This window comes from Eumetopias jubatus, unplaced genomic scaffold, assembly GCF_037043125.1.
Source record: "Eumetopias jubatus isolate StellerSeaLion01/CBP00866 unplaced genomic scaffold, mEumJub1_p1.0 scaffold_11, whole genome shotgun sequence".
NCBI lineage: Eukaryota > Metazoa > Chordata > Mammalia > Carnivora > Otariidae > Eumetopias > Eumetopias jubatus.
The window spans coordinates 4182724-4203173 of record NW_028274817.1 but is presented as its reverse complement, the minus strand read 5'-3'; the positions used below and the strand labels follow the sequence as shown (position 1 = coordinate 4203173).

Sequence of the window (20450 nt, the reverse complement as noted above, 5' to 3'; positions counted from 1 at the left end):
ATAGTCCTCGTGTGAAATAATCGCTTTCATTCTGCCCGTATTAGATATTCTGGAAGTTTGCATATTTGGTCATCCAAGCCATGCCACCCAAACCAGCTGTCATACTCCCTCAAAGAAAAATCCTCCTGCCCGTGTGCCCGGTTCAGGGATCTGAAAATGCATGCTAACTGGCACTGTTGTTACCATTTTAGGTATGCAGGTCCTGTACACTCATCTGGAGTAGATGCTCCCTGCAGACATTTAGTCTTTTATCATCTACTGCATTTTACTGAATTTCCCATAATGCTTCATGCAGTGTACTGTGCAGAGTGGGGATGCAATGTATATTTTATTTGGGATGATTTTCTTAACGCGAACGGAGTTTTTCTAAACTCCCAAGTTTGGAAGTACTCCAACACACTGATTCAGGAGTAAGTGTGGTTATCTCACTGAGTGTATTTCATTTGTATCAGTAATGTGTTGTAATTGTACGGGGAATTATAAACACCTGCCAGGTGTCTGTTTATCCTGCAGACTTTGACAGCTGAGAAGTAACCAATCCCAGGTTTTCGTGCGCATGTGAGACAAGTGAAGATCATTGGTGCCGTGCATACGCTGTCCACGTTAATTGGCATTAAGCACTAGGCTCCATAAACCATGGTCCACCGTGAGTCACTCCCTCTTTGGTCTTCGGTGTATGATGCAGTGGGCTCAAGACGCACCACAGAGCGGGCCCACACTTAATGCCACAGACCCTTTCTTTATGACGCTGTGTCAAGGGTCTGTGTTTGCAGAGTGATTTTCTGGAAAAGCGCCATGCCCTTCCATGAGCCAAATGTTTCAGAGTGTCCCATAAATGCTGGGAAGATGGGGCCTTGGGGCCATCTCTCAAGCTAACTGGAGATACTAAGTAAGGCCCAGGGGAAGTTTAAGAAACAGGAACTTCTTGTATTTGTTCTATTGATTTTTCTGCCACCAAAAAAGTGTGACCAGTTGTGGTGTTTTCAAATAAAAACATCAGGAATGAAGTCAGCTTTCAGCAAGCGGTTTCCTGGACAAAAGCGCAGGTGCATTTGGGGGAAGGCTGGATGGAGCTGGAGACAGGTCCCCGTGCCAGTTCGCCTAACAAAGCAGGAAGGGTAAGGGCCAGCATTGCGAGTCATTATTTATAATCAAACAATGGGGTAATTTTGCCAACTCTCTGTTCTCAAATATGAGACCATCTTCCTGGTAATCAAACTATTACTCTGACACAGTTTACTTATCAGGAGACCAATTTGCAATTGTGACCTGAAAATGGAGGTTGTCTTTCAATTCATTTGAATTGCAAACAGGGTAGACAACCTATAGCTACTGTGGCATATTTTTTAAAGCAAAATCAGGCACCTACATTGACCTCCTATTTACATTTCTTTGAGAAGAAAAAAAATCGCATAAAAGCTATCAAGAAACACATTTCACAGCAGGCAAATTAATTGGTTTTACAGTATTTGAATGGAGGGTTTGTCAAATAAAACATGCCGTGACAGTTAATAGTGTCATTTAGAGCCAGAAAATTATTGGCTTATTTGTTATTGGATAAAAGGAAGGCAAACATTTTGTATTAGGAAGTTTTAATGTGTTTAAAATCCTCATTAGGGATTAATGGACATGCTTGCTTAGCATAGCGCCTCATTAATTTGGGGCTAAACAGTTACTTCTGTGTTTCAATCAGTGTTGTTTCTTAACTTTTTTTTTTTTTTACTTCTCTTTAATTAGATCTTGCATTTGAGTTTGGTCTCTACACCATTGGAGATGTAGAATTAATTAATGAGATTTATAAATCTAATGGAAGTGAGTTATTCTTAGCTATCGTTTCATTTTAGTGCACACTGAAACCACATGTAAGTGGGAGCAGATCTAAGAGATTTCAGAAGCATAGGGAAAAATGTGAACTTCCCTGAATATATTTAGCAGTGTCACTTGGCATTAATGGATAAAAGTGTTTTAATTAGAGTTATAAATAATAGGGGAGCTGGTGAGGATTCGGTCCCCCTGCACGCGGCTTGTTCACTGGGATCATCGCTGTCGGAAGAGAGCAACTGTAACTTTCTCTGTGGAACCACCATGTCATCCGCTGACTGTTAAGACGATCCTAAGTGCAGGGTTTAGAGAGTCAAGAAGGCGCCAAGTTCATTAGAGGTTAGTCTGAAAGAAACTTACAAAGCCTGTTCCGCTTACGTGGCTTTAAGGAAAATTTAGCTAGAAGAAAATCCAACTGAAGTCTGGCTTTCTCGTTTTGAAGCAGACATTTAAATCATTAGCTATGTATTTCGAAGAAGACTGAAGTGGCCCCTTTAGGGCGAGAGATTGTGAATGTCAAGGAAAGACCTTCATTTTTTACAGGTTGTTCAAGAACTATGAGCCAAAGATAGTTATTTCAAAGGTTCTTTTATAAATGGGGTTACAGCACTTAATTGAAGACCCCGTAAGATGCCTGTGGCAATGTCTTCAGAAGCTACCAGAAAAACCTGAGCTTCTCCTTCATTTTTTTGCCCCAACGAGGAAGTCCTTGTATGTGTAGAAACCATAAATGCTTTTGAAGAACTTGTCAGTCCCGCGTGTATCATGAAAGATAATCATATTTTAAAATATTTTGTGCTAACGATCACGTGATGAATGTTTGCTTAAATGCGAAATATTTAAATAATTTAAAACAGCTCATCTTTACACAGTTTGGAAACTCCTCCCTTCCAGTGTTGTATAGGAACGATCTCTCTCAGGAGGCTATGGGTTAATCGAGTTCTCTGCTTCCCTAGAGACAGAGTTGAATTCGTTTAACCCCCGAGAGGAGATCCTCAAGCCCTGTGGCCATATTTGGCCCTGGGCTTAATTTCATCTGGCCTTCTGGGTAATATTATGGGCTTTGCCACTGTGGGGTCCCAGAAAATCATTACTCCTGCTCCTGGGCTTTCTGCTTGTTTCATGCAGAATGAAGCCTCTCACAGATGAGAGCAGTTGGAGAACTGTGAACTGTGGGTAATTGGCTAATCAGTGTTGGGCAGGGCAGGACTAATAGTGGGGAGCAGAGTGTCACCTCCTTCTAAATCACTGGAGCTACTTTGGCCTCCAGCTTTCCCCTTTCCCCTTGCCTCTGCCTCCCTTGATCTCCATACTTGGGGTACGCACAGGGTCTCCTGTGTTTCCCGCGGAGCTAGCTAGCTCTTTCTCTCTCTACCTTCAGTGTTGCCAGAGAGTTCTGTTAGACTTCCCTAGCAAGTCCACGTTCCTGTTCTCCAAGACAGCTCTTTCCCGCCTTTCCTTTCTCTTCGCATTTCCAATAAGCACCCCCATTCTTAGCCGATGACCTTGCTGCCTACTGCAAGGAGCAGAATAGACACAATCAGACAAGTACCACCACATCTTCCCGTCTTTAATTGCTCCAGCCCAACTGCTTATGTGTCTAGACACTCTGCCTTCCCTCCTCTTACAATGGAAGCAGCGTCCAGAAGTGTCCATGCTCCTATTTCAGGCTGCCCTCTCCAATTGTGTCCTGATGCGCTCTCTCCTTCTCAAGGACTTCGCTTTTATAACCATCCCCTCTCTCTTTTGCAACACTCCCCCCCCACCCATTGGTATATAAAATGCCTTAATATCATCCCTCTTAAAAAAAAAAAAACAAAGAAGAAACCTTGACCTGGCCCACATCACAGCTTCCCCTCCCCCCCATTTGTCTGCTCCCTTTCACAGGAGAAATTGATTATTCACTCTCTCCTCCCATCCTCCCACTCCCTCCTCAACACACTCCAGTCGGCTTCGTGCTCACAGTGTGCCACTGAAACAGCTCTGACCAAGGTTGCCCGTGACCTAGACCTTGCCAAACTCAACCGCCAAGTCTGCATCCTCATTTTACTCAATGGCCACTTTCTCTCCGAAGCGCTTTCTTCTCCAGGCTTCCGGGACACCGTGCTATCCGATTTTCCTCCCATCCCCGCCCCCCCCCCCCCCCCCCGCCCAGCCCCTCCTAAGAATTCATGTTTGGCTTTGGAATACATAGCATGTGATAGATCACATGCTGTGCTGTAGGGAATGTGGACTCCTAGCAAAAGAGACTGCAGATAGTCTTTTGTAAATGGTCTTCAGGTTCATCTAAGGACGACTAAGGTGGGAGATAGGTTTCGCAGGTAAGGCCCACAGGATGTGTGTGCCGTGTGTTCTATGTGACTTGTTACAAAAGGGTTGCCTTCTTAATTATGTTGGTAGTGATTGGTCTAGGAATTAGTTTGCCTCTCCCATGCATTTAAACAGCATCAGCAAGGAGAGAGAAAATGTATCTGGGATTTGACAATTAGCATCCACGTTCCATGGAGAAAATAGTTCATGGATCGGAGATAGAGAACTGAACGTCGAGAAGTCTACTGCTATGTAGAATAAGATGTATGTAATATAGCAGAATAAAAGAGAAGGTGAATACAATTACAAAATCCAAAAGATACTGGAGAGATCATCTCACCGGGCAACCGGTCCAAGATGAAGGTTATTCTGTGGCAAAAACGGGAACTATAAGAACAGTGGTATGTGTGAGTGTGTTTGATGTCGGTATAAGTTTGCTGTCATATATTTTGAAGAACCTGTCGTGTATTTGAAGATTGTACCCTTCCTACCTTTTGGATATTGTTTTCGTCATGGCCTTTCATGGCAAACGAAAAAAGTTGGTTATCTTATGGAGATCTCTGATTATTCTTGTAATGCTATGTGAGGTACAAAACATTAGGAACTTGTAATATATTCCCTTGTCTTTGTCGTAGAGGCTGGAGAGCGATGAGGTGAATTGTCCCAAACCACACAGCTCATTAGTGGTAGAACCTGGACACGAAACTGTTTCCTATCAGTATGTTTCTCTTTCGCCACTTTATAAGATCATAGTTAGCTGAACGCGAGGTGGCTGCCTTGCAGGGGTTTAGCTGCTGCATACCATGAGACTTTGCTGTGGTCGTGGAGTGGTTAGGAGTATACGAACACTCCAAAAACTCTTAACATTTATTCCTTAAATGACAAACTTCAGAAGTGAACTTGCTTCTCGGCACGTCTTCTTGATATGTGTGGATCGTGCAGGTTGGCCTTGTTACCAGCGGCTGTTGACACAGTTCAGAAGTTGCCTGACGTCACTCCAGTTTGTCCATCTGTAGTCTTACGGTTTCCTCTTTTACCAGAAGACATTCAGGGCCTGCCCACGATCCAGCCATTAACGTGAACGGCAGTGCAACAGGTAGGGATTTAGTGGAATGGAGATTTTAGTTTTAAATCGTTCTTGGTTGCAGTGCCCTGGCCCCCCAGATAGGTATCCCGCAGGCCCTGAGGGGTCTGACGCATACCTAGAAATCTCAAAAGGAAGGGACCGGGGCTAGAAGGTCCGTGGGTTATAGGGCAGGCACCAAGAGCCGGCGGAAGGCTGAGACCACAGGCAAGAAGGGGCAGGCCAGGTGGGCCAGAGCCTGGGAGGCTGGCAGAGAGAAGTAGGAGGGTACACCTTAAGTGTGAGCGGCACAGCTAAGGAATCTAGACACAAAGCCTTGAGAATGTGTAAGCAGGGGGTCTGGCCCTGGGGCACCTGAGCAGCAGAGATGCAATGACCTCGGTGCCCAGCCCAGGTGACCAGGGGAATGAGGGGCAGGTGGCCAGCCACGTCCAGATAGGCTCTTGGTTTCTTAGGGCAATCTTTCTAGATGTGCACATTATTTTTCTTTTAGGACTATAACCCCGCTCCCCATTTATAGCTCACTCTTCTATAGAAACTGGTTATTACACCAAATAAATGAACAGTGAGCTAATGGCTATTCAGAGCCCACTGAATTAAGTACTCTTCACTTGAAATTCCATCTGCCATTAGGTCCTCTCAGCTGATGATGGGCCTTTCTGCATATGCATCCCGCCCTTGCCCATGCCTAATGTAATCAGGGACGAGAGGTCCTCGTAATGAAGCACGTCGACCCCCCTTCCCCCACCCCTCCCATCCCCACTCCCCCTTGTCTCCCTGTTGTCTTACCCCCTCAAGTACCCTCCCCAGCCTCCTTTGTCGTCTTCAGGGAGTGCCACCAGATGGAGCAGCAGCCTGAGACTCCTTATACACTGGGCCCCTCGATAAGCTCTCATAATTAGTGACCTGCAAGGGGATGTCTTGGGGGCCAGTTTACAAAGGGACCGGACTGTCTCCTCAGTGGTCCCAAGCCTCCAGGTGCCGACGCCTCGCCATGGGCCTTAGAGGCAACTTGGGATAGAAGTCAGGGAGGGGGCTTACGACGTGCATCTCAGCCACGTAACCACCCTAGGAGTGTATTTTGTATTCCCCTCTTACATAGGTAGGGAAACAGAGACACAGAGAAGTTCAAGTGTCTTGCCCCAGTTCACAAAGCAAATTAAGTATCAAAGCTGGGATTAAAATCCAAGTCAGTCCAGCTTCAAAGAACATAGTCTTTCCACTACCCCTTGATGCCCCCAGAAAATATAGTAAATTATCTCATTTATTTGCTCAAATAAATAAAATGTAATTGCACTCGCTGCCTTTTTAGTTTTGATGCCATGGAAGATTCTAGACAAAGGGTCATTTTTTTGTAGTCGGCCTGAAATGGCAAGTACATTAAATTCCTTTGATCTTCATGCTCTACTTTTTGTTTCTTCTTTTCTTAGAGGGAACAGTGACTACTAGCTTATTTTACATGGGGTATCTGGACCATGTGATTCTCTTAAAAATGGGCCGGGAGCAGTATTTGAAAGTAAACTCCAAGTCTTTGGACACCCAGGCGTTTAGCTGTATTAAAAAGAAACTGGAAGATGAGCCGGTTGGCTGTACCATGTAACCGTTGTGAAATCTTTTTTTTTGTTTTGATTAAAGTTCTATTACCTGAGGACTTCTGTTGGCAGCTTATGTAATATTAACTGTTCCCGTTTAATCATGGCCTCATGAATACCAACTAGAATAGGGACAGGTTAAGGTGAGGCAGGAAGCAGGGGACTGACGGATCCTAATGTGAACTGGGTTTGTAGTTTTCCAAATTGGAGACCCGGGACTCCCTGGGTGGGGTGGGGAGATAAAGGGATCCCCAGGCGCATGCAAATCAGAACTCCAGAGGCTGCTTCCCCTTGGTTTGTACAAGTGACCAACCATGGGGATTAAAAATTTTAAAAAAGCCGGCAAACTCATTTGGTAGTACAATATCATAACCTGACTTTTCATTCTATTAGTAATGCCGTGTCAGGGGAGCTCCGTGTCCCATAAATCAATCATGGGGATAAATGTGGCAATTTGTTAATGAAAATACAAACGGAATTAGTTCAGAAGCTGCCGTGGGTGTCAGTCATGCATGTTGTTTGACTGGGCCGTTAGCACGGTCTTTGGTGTTAGCGGTGTGTCACTCTGTGTCACTTGCACTTGTTAGGGGAACGCAAGCATTCGCCGGCAATTAAGCTCGTGATTTTTGAGTTTTACTTTGCGAAGTCTTTGTCCAGGTGGAATATGCCTGGAATCGTGGGCTTTGAATCCCAGATACTGTGGCAACCTCAGGGTGCTTTAAGGGAGAAAAAAACAAACAAACAAACAAACAAGAATGACCCTTCTCTCGCAGTCCCTTAATAAGAACGTAGTGACAGGCATGCCCTGAGCTCCCCCACTCCCCGGTTAACCATGTGATGATCATTATTCTTTTAATGTTTTACATTAATCTCCATGTTTTGTATTAGTGCTAGCTGCTGCTTCTATCTCTCAATGCCACAATCAGGGTATTTTTGATATCTTGTATTACCCTAATCGCCAAGAAGTATGCTCCAAACTGATTAATTCTAGAATGATTAAAACATCCTATGCAATTCATTTATTGTTGCTGCGGTTAATTGAATATTTGATGATTTAAAGGTACCCTCGTTATTTCCGAAGATATGTATTTATCGCCAGGCAGATGATCGGTGTGTGGTCTCTCTGTGGCTACATGGGGTGGCAGCCTGCACTGTCACGTGCAGAGAGGGTAGGCACTTGTGAGGGCTCTCATTCAACTCCCCACCTGCCCAGCGTGTGGGCCTGCCTTCCCTGGCCCTCAGAGGACCACATCTGCGCCCAGCCCGAGAAGGTCGTCTGGGGCCAGGCGGGAGAGCACAGGTTCCCTTGTGCGGCATGCAGCCTGCTCTCTGCTCCAGGAGGAGGGGGCAGAGAGGGGGATGCAAAGGACGCTGCAGCTCTGAGTGGCTAACTTGCGCTTTGTGGACGATCTGAATGCTCAAGAGTGGATTGAAAGAGAGGAGAAGGTGGCTCGGGAATTAAGCAGCAGCTTGACAACTCGGCAGGCAGCAGTTCTAATCCCCGTGTCACCACTAGTGCTCTTAAGTCTCCTTTCCCACCTGTCCGAGTGACTCCAGAAGTACTGCGAGAGGGGCGTGGGGGTGGGGGGTGGGGAGTGCGCTGGGCAAAATTCTGGGGCTGCGCCCCCGCCTCAGTGCAGCTGTCTTCAGTGTGCAGAGTGACCCGCCCCCCCCCTCCCCGGGCGTGCAGCTCCTCAGGGGGCTTAGAGACTGAAGTGGCCTCAGGTGGCTCTGCCACTTCTTGGCCATGTCAGATCCTTGGCCTCTCACTACCATGTGGAGTGAGAACTACAGTGGGGACCTCGGCGGCTGGGAGCTTCTGTCGGACATGGCTCTGTCCGTGAACCCGGTAGGTACCCTCTCTCCACCACCTAATCAGACCTCCTGTTCCCTATTGTCTGTTTCCCGTGTAAATGTTTGTCTTCCCAATTTGCATGGAGTCTTGAAGCCAGAAGTTATGTTGTCTTCAGTGTCTTCAAACCCTCCCCCTTGGCACCATCCTGAGCACAGTGTGAGCTCAATCAGGATTTGTTGTCTAAAGAAATAAATGGGAGAACTGATGAATAGGCGGTCGGGCAGCGAATGCGATCCTATTACCCTTGTCCCGACTACCTTACAATGTATGTCCCAGTGGGTCTCTATTTGTTTTGCCGTCCCATCTAGACATTTAACTCCAAGAGAAGAGGCCAAGTCTCATAGCTGTTTGTATCACCCACCCCCCCCACGCCTAACACTATTCTGGGCGCAGAGGAAATGCTCCGCTGCTTAATTCAAAAGCACTCGCAGGGGAGAAGCATTTGCCACTCAAATGTAGTTGTCTTGCGGTGGAAAGAGCTGTGGGGCAGGGCTAGATGAGTTTGCAGGACTAGTGACTCCATGCCAATGCTGGATCCCGGGATTTTCTTAAAAAGAAAAACAATCTGAACACTTGGTGTGGATGCCTACTTATTTGACTGTCTCTTGTCTGCAGTCCCTTCCGATCCTGAGTGCCCCCGACCCCCGAGCAGTCATTATTAGATTTGCCACAAAGCCCCAGAGTTGACAACTCTTTCTATTTTGACAGCAGTTCCCCCATAAGGAAATGGATATTTATAATACCAGGTGTAGGGATGATATTTGCAGTTGGCGAGAGTGAGTCAGGTCTTTCCTGGAAAAGACGAGAAGACTCGACTTAGTAATAAAGCAGTAAGGAGAACAGGACAAGGGGTAATAACCTGGCTCATTGTGTGGGGCTTGGCAGGGTACAAAGCATATTCACATTACTTATTTCATTTGCTGCTCACAGAAACCCTGTGAGATTTGAAAGGAGCGGGTATTATGATAGCGATTTTATTTTATTCTACTTTATTTTACAGTTGGGAAAACTGGAACTCACAGGGGTAAAGTTACCAAGTCCTGTTCCCAAGTGGTAGGGCCGGAACTCCCACCCAGCTCCTTATAGACCCAGAGGCAAGCGTTGTTGCCATGTCTGCATAGTGCTGATATGTTTTTCTCTGTGGTTGAAAAACTGACATTATGTTTTTGTTGTGGGAACAAAAAGAGCAAAGACCTTTTTCTGAGAGCGGGACATACATTTTTTAGCCCAGGCCGCCCACACGGATAGAATGCAACAATGATACTGAAGATTTAATTCTGCTGTAATCATTTTGACCTTTGGCAAAGGTTATTTGTTAGAAGTTCAAGGATTGTCTTAGAAAATACAGTTGCTGGAGCATTGAACAATGGGATGAGATTGTATCTGCTATTAAGACTAATCCATTGAGTTCTGTAATCCTGTACTATGTTAGACCAGCATCTCCCAGTGTGTGTTCTGCAAACACTCATTCTGTGTGGAATGGTAGTATATGTCGATTGGGAAAAGAAAATCACAAAAACTAAAAAGCCAAGAACGTAGTGGTCAAGAGAGTTGGGAACGTGTTGCGTTAAACAGCTAGATAGGTGTCTTGGAGCCTTTAATTCGCATCATGGATTTCCACGTCGGGGGAGGGGGTGGATTGCAGTATTTCCCATGCTTATTTGGACAGGGAAAGATTCCTCGTACCTGTGGGATGGGCTCGGGTAGCACTTAACACAGTTTCAGTCCTACATTAACTATGCGATTCCTCATATCTTCCTTCCTCTTGAGTCTACAAACTCCATGAGGGAGGAAGCTGTGTCTCCTTTTGCTTTTCCTTGTATCTGTGCCTAGCAGAAGGCTGGAGGCACAGTCCCTGGCCCTCACAAAATTTGTTGAATGAATGAATGAATGCACCTTGCTGGGCCAAACCTTACCCATAGCTGCCCATTGGGATCCTGCATTTAAGGTCCTCTGGAAAGTTGTGCCTGGCCCTCTTTTGCAGCCTTTCCTTCTCCTGTTCTTTCTACCCAGTACTAGAATATTATTGTGCTGGGAAGGGTGGCTGTGTATCTCATCATCCAAACTGGGACATTTGTGAGGGGGAAAGGAGACATGCAGGTTTGCGGGAAACTGGGGCCATATTCTATTTTCCAATTCCTCAAATAGAGTTATGCTCAGCCTTCAGGCTGTCGGAGGAACTGGGGGCTTCTCACCCTAACTGCCCCCTCGAGAGGTCTGGGACGTACGGCCTCAGTGGCCGTACTGTCTTTGCAGGACTGACCTTTCACCTTCCGAGGCAGAGAATTAAAAGAGACCAAATGTTCTCCTCGCCAGAACTGGAGGGAAGCGGAAGTGACAGTTCGCAGTCCTGGAGAGGGGGTAGGTGTGAAGGCAGGAGGGATGTTTGGGGGATGCCTGTAGCTCACACAGGTGACGTCACAACCGGGAGACCCTTCTCCATGTGGTTGTCCCATGCCCGGGCCCCTCGCCGGTCACCGCCTTCAAGCTGGTGCCTCGCTTTGGTGTCCGGCTTCTGGCTTTCACTGATGATAGAGCCCCCGAAGGATAGAGCCTTGTGCTGGACCTGCAGTGAGTCCTCGGGACATTTCTGCAAGTTGCTTGAATTTTGATTGATTAGGAAGATGTCACACTGGGAAAGACGGCTCATGGGACTCACTTTGTATGTCTGTGAGATGCTCTCTAAGTGCCAAGGCATGCCTGCAATTTACACAGTTTGAGCCTTTGATGTTTTGGATAAGGATTGCAGGCATCTAGTTAGACTCCTAAGTTTAAAAAGAACTTAATTCAACCATAGAAGTATGTCCTATTGGACTTGCCTTTAAAAAATCTGTGATTATGAGTAATATATTAAACCCCGGCAGAGGGCCAAATGGGCCTTAAAGATGAGGAAGTCGAGCTCGTACTTTGGATAGATGAGCAAAATAAAGCCTGGGTGATGGGGGGGCAGCCCAGTGTCCCACAGAAAATCGGTGACAGAACGTGTCACTCTCTGTACCTTGCACTATGGTCTTACTGCTTCATTAAAGCAATCAAAATTGGCCACTAGCAGATACTTTGGGCTTTGTACTTAGCAGGGGAAAACTCCCCACTGATAGCTGTATTTCCTTTCTTTACAATTTTCCCTACCGTGTAAAGTATCATACAACAAACTTCTCTGAGAATAGCTAAATGGTGCTTAATTTTTGTTTGTTTATTTTATTTTAGGTAAGCCTTCCCAGTGATCCAAGCTGTGTTGAGGAAATCTTGCGGGTGAGTTTAAACCTTTATTTCTGTGCCTTTTAATAATGAAGCAATCTGTCTGCTTAAGCTCTTTCAAGTAATCACTGTGCTGTTTCTGGGAGTATCCTGGTGGGAATCCTCGCTTCCACTTCGAGACCCTTCTGCTTACACCTCCTGGCTCATTTCTCACCTGTCCCCTCCCCATCCCCAACCAAGCTAGTCTTGTCATCTCCCTAAGCTTCTGTTTCATCCTTGCACCTTTCTGGGTCTTTCTTTTGAGACTCCCCACCTTCTTCAGGAAACTCTCTCTCTTTAGGCGGCCTACCCTAAATCTTGGGCCTTCTGCTCTCTGGGATCTCAAGTCTCAACTTCATTGCCACTTCCCGCGCCAACGTGGGTGGAACAGGGTTGTGGGGGTTGTGGCCTATGACGAGGGGCCCAGATGTGGGAGGCTGGAGGGCGGCAAGGAGGAGAGACTTGAGAGTGAAGGCAAGTTGTAGGACCTGTTACTAATGGGAGGGAATGTGTGCATATGAATGGCATGGAGGCAGCATGAAGTTGCCGAAGGTGGCAGTGACCTCTCCCAAAGTCGATGCTTAAACCAAAGGCAACACCAGAGCCCAGCCAGAAAAATGGGTCTCCTGTCTCTGGCTGTTAGCGTCATAAGGCAAGGCAATGTGGTACGTGAAGAACGGAAGTCGGGGCACTGAGTCCCAGGGCCAGCTCTGCCATTTGTCGCTCTGTGGTTTGGGCACAGAACTCCAGCTTTCTGAATCTCCATTGTTATCTGTGAAACAGGATGATAATACCTGTCCTAATTCCCTTAGAAGCTGCCAAGAGGTATAGATGCTCATTATTATGATAAACGATGATCAGCGTGGCCGTGAGAAAAGCACGCAGGCTTGCCGCCCGGGGAAGAGAACAATCTGTGTGCCATTGAGAAGTCTGCCCTCTCCCCACTTACCAAAGCGAGGAACTCCCCGCCACCTCTGCCTGAGACTCCCTGTGGTGCATGCCTTCCAGGCAGCCCAGGGTTCCCAGGGAACCTGTGACGGTGCAGCCCAAGGAATAATAAAAGAGGAGAGAGCTGTTTATTGTCAGGTTCACCTGACCGTTGGGGATCTGCATGCCCCGTCTTCAGCCCACGAGTATTGTTATTGGCTGTTAAAGAGATGAGTCCTATTCCTCTGATCAGAGACGAGACTATCTGAATTAGGGATATACCGGCTACTTTTTTTAAAAAGATTTATTTATTTATTTAGAGAACATGAGAGGGGGGGAGGCGCAGAGGGAGAGGGAGGATCTCAAGCAGATTTGCGCCAAGCAAGGAGCCTGACACAGGGCTCGATCTCACGACCCTGAGATCAAGACCTGAGCTGAAACCAAGAGTCAGGTGCCCAACCGACTGAGTCACCCAGGCGCCCCTATACGGGCTACTTTTGTAAGAGCTCAGGAACCCCTATGTCATCTCTCCTGGGGTCCAAGGGTTGGGGTGGAGGGTGGGCGGCTGTTGAGAAATCTGCCAGTGTGCTGCACCAGGAGACTGCAGGTGTCTGCTCCTTCCATTGGGCAGAGATGGATCAGATCAACCAGAGACACCAAATCCTTGTTAGTGTGTTGGCTGCCTTCCTTAAAGAAAGGTAACATGGCAAGAAAGCTCTTCCTCTCTTCCAAATGAAGTCAGCGGTCTTTTCTTAATTCCCAAAGGAATGTGGGACCCGTTTCAGAATCACCACCTAATTGGTCACAATTGGAATCTCTTCTTACGAGCGGCCTGGCCCTGGGGGAGGGGAGCCGGGTGAGCACCTGGCAGAGGCCGGGGGCCCCAGGCCGCTGGAGGAGCCACTTAGAGAAACAACAGAATGTCACTTCAACATGGAAAGAAAAGAAGCAGGTTGCCTTAATAAGCTCATAAAAGATAGCACCCTTTGAGGAAGTAACAAAAGTCCTTCTGTTCTTGAAAGAGAATCTAGGGAAACGTCTTTTTTTTTTTTTTTTTTGAAGGGCTATAGATTGTATAGAATTCTGGGTTTTTTTCAACAGCACCATTAATGAGTGGGCTTTCCTTTATTGAAGACTGACATGTTTCATTTCCCATGCTTAGAAGAAAAAGAAGCATCCTGAAGTTTATGTCCTAAATTTTATGAGTAATTCTTAAATCTGTATAGCCCACATTGTGTGGCACAACAGGTTCGTGGTCGTGTTTGTTCGAGGGCTGTGGAGCCCAGCGGATGGGATGGCTCCACAGCCCTCTGTGTGGCCATGCTCGCCATCTGCCTCCTCCTGGTGGGGGGGGGGGGTGACTTTTCCCGTCCTCTTTCTCACCACCTCTCTCTGACACCCTCAGCGCTTTTCAGACAAGCCCAGAGCAGGGGCGTATTCTCCCTCACTGAGGTGTAGCCGTGTGGAAGAAGGGGCTCTAGCCCCAGGGTAGAAAGCCTTAGGTCCGTCACTCTCTAGCCGTGTGGCTTCTCGATCTCTTCATGTATCAAACATGAATAACTCACACAATAACTCACCCTCCACCCTACGACCCACCTGCAATGAGAGAATCTTTAAAGCGTGCACACAGTTTGCACGGGAAACATGGAGATCTCAGTCCGTTTGGTCTCTCAACTTCCCCACCTCACCGATCTTCCCCCTTTTTGCCCCCCACAGCCCAGCAGGCTAAGCATGCAAACCCACTTCATCTCACGTGGGGACAGACTTCTTTTATTAACCACCTACAACACGACTGGCCTCTCCCCTCTCTCAGCCCCTCAGTCCCCAGGCAATGGAAATACTTTTTCCTAAGGCATTTTAGTTTTGCCTCGTTTTCCAAAACGCCATTCCAATTCAAACCAGTTGGCTTTCTTTGCAAGCTCCTCTCACCCATTTCTGTGATTGTGGCCTCAGCTCTCTTTCAGACTTCTCTTTCTTTGTGCTCCTGCTTCTCATACCCTCCTATAGCCCACCTCCTCTGGTCTATCCAGGGCTGGCTTGACCTGATAGGGTGACCTTATTTTTCTGTGGCACATGACTGCCTTTGAAAACACTTGAACCCCATTATCTTATTTTGGTAATAGAAAATGTGGTGTAGTCCCTAATTATTTCAGGAAATTGAGGCCCAGAGGGGTTATAAAAGACCTGCAGCGAGAGTGAATCTAGGATACAGCAGAAGCAGAATTGGAACTTGGTCTGCATTTTTACACTACGCCAAACTGTCCACCGCCCTCTCACAAACCTCTGGATTTAAAAAAAAAAAAAAAAAAAATTGCTCCAGATGCTGGCTGACTTAGTCCTAGCCACTTTAAGAATCCTACCAAACCAAGAGAATTTGAGCAGGTGTCAGGAATTAATTCTTTCTTCCTACCGTTCTGATTATGTTCAAATCTCACCTCAAATAATAAACTAATAACAATGACACATTACTGCCCCTGGTAAAAAATAACAGCCATGTGCCACTTCCAGGCTTGAGCGCTTGAGCATACTATGTCACGTCCCTCTCACGACAGTCCTAAAACTCTGTGTCATGAGTCCCATGTTGCAAAACAACCACCATGCTACCCCGTCTGCTCCTGTTGGTGCGCTTGAATCCATTCTGCCTTCACAAGCTCCGGTCTCCTTTATGATTAACATTGTGATGGCATCAGCCACCAATTCCTTTCAGCTGCCGTTGCTTCGATGACTCATACAAATCCAATTATGCCAAAATAATTTCAAGCAGTTTTTCAAACAGGCCAAAAACCACCAGCCTACAGCACCTCTCCTCCAACTGCCCTCCTGCTACAAAACAAGCTGCCTAGATCCACTCATCTTCGCAATTTTCAAGTACGTCGTTGCCTAGTCTACATTTTACAAATCAGAAATGTAAAGGCAAAGTTTACATTGGCCCCAGCCTGCGTACCTGCTTCGGTTAGCAAGCACGCCATTTTCTCTTTAGATTCAAGCCGCCCTCGAGTCCAAACAGAAACGAAAACTAACAATAACTCCGGTGGTGTTTTGCAGTTACAATTCATCTATCAGATGAGGGACTCTGAAGCCGCTCATATGTAATAATATGGGCCACAGCAGCTTCTCTCCTGAGCTCCACGGGGTTTGATGGGTCCTCGAGTAATCACTTCTGGAAGAGTTAAGCCAGGGAGAGCTGGTGCACTAAATACTACTAGCCGAGGATGGATGTTCAGTGATTGTTTGCCTTGCGGTGGTATGATTTATTTGCTCCTTGCAAGAATTTACTTAGAAATATCAACAAACTATCAATTAAGTCCTTTCTCGAGTCAAAAATGCAGATAGAGCGCTTCTCTTAGCCTTGACGCCGAACAGATTGTGTTTCCTAGCAAAGTACCTTCAGTAGTTGATAATTTCATAGTCTAACATCTGTAAGGGTAATTCACTGTTTATGAGGACTGCTGAATTTGCTAGCTAAGATTTAGGGAACTCGATTTGATAAACTATATCATCTTACAGCTCTCTCCCCGCCATATGGATCAGGTTGGTAAACACCGACATGGGCACCTCTTTTGGATTATGGCATGATCTGTGTTTACAGCATTCTAAATTATGGCAATTCCATGTATTAGGTCTGTGTTTAAGTGTACAGGTTTAGCATGGAGAGATCCTACCACATAATTACAGGACGACCGTGCACAGTACTTGCTATTTTTTACTTTGAAAGGGGGAAACAAATGAAGAAGCCCGTCTTAAGAATGAGAAAGAAATGGATTGGGGAACAAAATTGGTCAATTACGTCTGAAAGGAAATTTGATTATATTATCATAACTATGCACCATAATCAAGCACCTTTCAGTGGAATCTCTTTGATAAATTTAACCAATAATTAGGCAATTGATTTTATATCCTGTCAAATTAATGTATAAATAATGTTCAAATTGAAATCATGCAAACGATTTTCCGTAGCGCAGTCTTAAATACTAGTCCTTCCAGAATGTTTCAAAAAGCGTCTATCTTATTCTGGTGTGGACTTTTAAAATTATAGTTTCTTGAAATAGTAATGTAGAGTTCCATCCAAGAAAGACAACAATTGCTAAATATAATTTAGACTATAATTAATGTTAACATTGGTGGAGTGAAATAAATAAACTAACTACTGATTGCACCCTCTGCTATTCTGATGACTAGCTCTTACCTAATGACATTGGGAAATATGTAAATTTGTCAGCAGGTGAAAATGCCCTTGACTGGGTAAATTATGTGGAGTATTACCTTTTCTGAGGCTAATTCAAAGCACTGACGGACTGAGTACATAGCATGCGTATGTGAGGTGAGCTATTCACGGGAACCAATTAGCCCATAAGAGATATTAGGCATTATTTGCCTCCCAGTAATCATTTTCTCTTTTCTCAAACACAAACCAACCCAGAAGAAAGATGCTAAATTTAATTATAACAACTATTATGTGAACAATGTAGGTAAGCCATCCAGTGTGCTTCCAAATGCACTTAGAGCCTGTCAAGCAGTTTAAATATTTTCATGTGGAATCTAGGGGTTTGCAGCTAGTGTATGATGTGAATTTTAAATGATTACACAGACGTCATTGGGAAAATGAGTAACGTGAGTAACGAGGTGACTGGCCCAGTGATTCATGGGAACCTGTCAAACGTGGGACATGTCAGGGAAGAGATGATGTCAAAGACCGGTAACTTAGCAACTCAGCATTTAGCTGTCCAGGGAGTGAGCAAGAGTAGCCCCTTTAAAATCACCGAGTCAATATATGAGTCCCTCTATTTCGTAGGTGTGCTATAAAAATAAGTCTGTTTGCTGACAGCCTGTTTCTTTCTGTGAATATGGTGATTTATTATTTTCTGTTGAATTGAATGAAAGCAGGTGAGAATTTAAGCCACGTGTAGAATTTACACCTGCTTTCTGTGTCTTGGGTGTGCAGACAGGGTAATGAAACAGTGTATTGGTTTGCCAAAAAAGCAGTCTAAGCTTATCTGAAAGGAGTAATAGCTTCCAACTGTTGTTTGAGAACCGGCCTCATTGTCCCGGCGGTGCTACTGGGATCGGGCCGGCAAAAAAAAAAAAAAAAAAAAGAAAGTAATGCCAGGCGGTTGGCCATTGCCCTTGCATCTGTATAGAGGTAAGACCGGTGTCTCTGGAAAACACATTGAGAACGTAGCCTCTCAGAGTCATTTTGGGAGGCATCTTCCAGTTTTGAAATGAGAGAATAGAGCGAGGCTCGCGCCTTCTCTTGTGAATCACCAAAAGCATTATGGAGACTGAGAAAAAGAACTGTGAACTCCATAACTGGTCTCACCAGAAGACGTACATCAGCCTAAGTCACAGTTTATTCTGTGAAGGTCAGGCAGGGAAGAATCCAAAGGATGGTTCCCATGGTCATGGATCTAGAGCATAGCTGATGAAGCACTGCTTTTAAGAGAAGTAGCACAGGGGTGCCTGGGTGGCTCAGCCGGTTAAGTGGCCGACACTTGACTTCGCCTCAGGTCATGATCTCAGGGTCCTGGGATCAAGCCTCGCATTGGACTCCCTGCTCAGCGGGGAGTCTGTCTGTCTCCCTCTCCTTCGGTCCCTCCCCCTGCTGTGCTCTCTCTCCCTAAAAAAAATAAAGAAATCTTAAAACAAAACAAAAAAAAGGATATGTGGCGCACCATGGAAAGCAAAACCAGTATGGGAATGATGGGGCTGGGTGTGAAGGTTTGTAATGGGAGCTTCTGTGGACCAAGTGTAGAACGTACAGATCTTGAGAAGTGGGCAAGGCAGGATCGAATGAGAAGCGACATAACTAATCCACGTTTGTGCAAAGCACTTTGTTGCTGAGGCAAAGGTGGAAGATTGGGAGGCTGCTTTATGAGCAGCCTGTAGGCCTGTTGTCTCTGGATAAGACAGAAATAAAGGCCAAAGCCCTTGATCGCACACACTGGTGTTGAGAAGAGAACTGCTGCTAGTCTGCGATTGCGCCACAGAAACGTCCTGCAAACAGCTCTTGTCAAGGAAGAACTCCTGTCACTAGAAAAGTTAGTAATAATTAAAAAAGGAACCACCGTAAGAGCTATGGAAAAATACCAAAACAAAAATAAAAAAAGAAGAAAAGAAAAAAATGAATTAAAAAAATGTTGCTAGGGAACAAATCAAAGCTATGACACCACAGTGGCAGGAGTTATTAAAGAAATGAAGCAATTTTATCTTAAAAAAAAAAAAAGAGTGAGCCAAAGCAGTGATACAAGAGCCCAAAGACGCTATTTTAAAAGTAGATAAATAAAAAAAGAGTAGATAGATCAAGAGCTGCAAAGTAATGAATTATAGACAGAAAATCATTAGAATTAGCACTTTTATGATCTGGTTTTTTTTTTCCCCCAAGATAAAAGAGTAACAGCAATCGATCATTTGTTAACCTCACCAAGGGGGGAAAAAGAAAAAAGGAAAAAGCACAAATACATAAAACAAGGAATAATAAAGAGTAATAACTTTTCAGATACAGAGGAAATCAAAATCACTGTTAGTGGCAATTTACTTGCCTCGGCACAAATAAATATAAGCATTTAGATGAGATGGACAAGTTTTCTAGTGAAATATAGTTGACTCAGACTGTCTCCAGAAGAGAGAAAATCTAAACAGACTTATCACCATCAGTGAAATGAAGAGGAGCCCCACTCATTCATGAAATCATCAGTCCCAGGCGGGGTTTCGTAGGGAAATTAAACCAAACCATGGAGGAATAATACAGCCCAATGGTTTCAGAACATAGAACCAGAAGAAAATATTGCAAAGTATTTTTTTAGAAGAGCCAAATTAGCACATAATATTGATGCCAAAATCTGACAAAAACAGCATACAAAACAGAAAATTACAGAGTAACATCACTTGTGAATATTGATGCAAATTTCCTCAGTGAACTGCTAATAGAATCAGACAGAACTTTAAAGGATATGCACCATGACCAAGTGGGTTTTATTCCAGGAAAGTAAAGCTTGTTCAATATTAAGAAATCCATGAATATAATGCTTTTTATGGGTAGGATAAGAAAGAAAAAACTACACGATCTAACTCATCGATGTTAAATGATACTTGACAAAATTCAACACTTACTCTAGGTAAGGTAGAAATAGGTAGAAACATCCTTAATGTGATAAAATGTATCCATCTCAACCCAAAAGCTAGTGTAACATTTCACAGAGGAATTCTAAAAGCATTCCCATTTAGTTGAGAATTCAGACTAAATGTTCTTTATCACCATTATTATTTAATATTGTCCTGGAGGTAAGCCAAGACAATTAAACAAGCTAAAGAAAGAATATGTATTAAAATGGGAGAAAATGTGTGAAATGATTATTATTTGTAGATTATATGCGTGTGTGTGTGTATATATACATATATATACGTACGTATATACGTACTGTTTTCCTGAAATCCCCAAAAGAATTAACCAAAAGCACTATTACAAACAATACAACAATTCAGCACTATTTCAGTTTGCAAAATATATAGAAAGAGTCTTACATGTAAGCAACCAACTGTAAGATATAATGGGGCCAACAGACTCCATTTATATCTTATGAATTCATTTAACAAGAAATGTGCCAGAAGCTATATGAACACACTAAAG

At 44.8% G+C, this 20450-nt stretch overlaps 1 protein-coding gene across 3 annotated transcripts in view; it reads left to right on the top strand.

Moving 5' to 3' along the window:
- The window catches only part of AFF2 (ALF transcription elongation factor 2), a 456177-nt gene that overhangs the window by 259398 nt on the left and 176329 nt on the right, over positions 1-20450 (top strand). For all 3 annotated transcript variants that reach the window (XR_003607226.2, XM_088028621.1, XM_088028620.1), the window contains exon 4: positions 11870-11914. Coding sequence is in view for 2 of the 3 variants with exons in the window: in XM_088028621.1 (XP_087884747.1) it covers positions 11870-11914 (45 nt within the window). In the remaining variant the exon portion in view is untranslated. The remainder of the gene's footprint in view (positions 1-11869; positions 11915-20450) is intronic.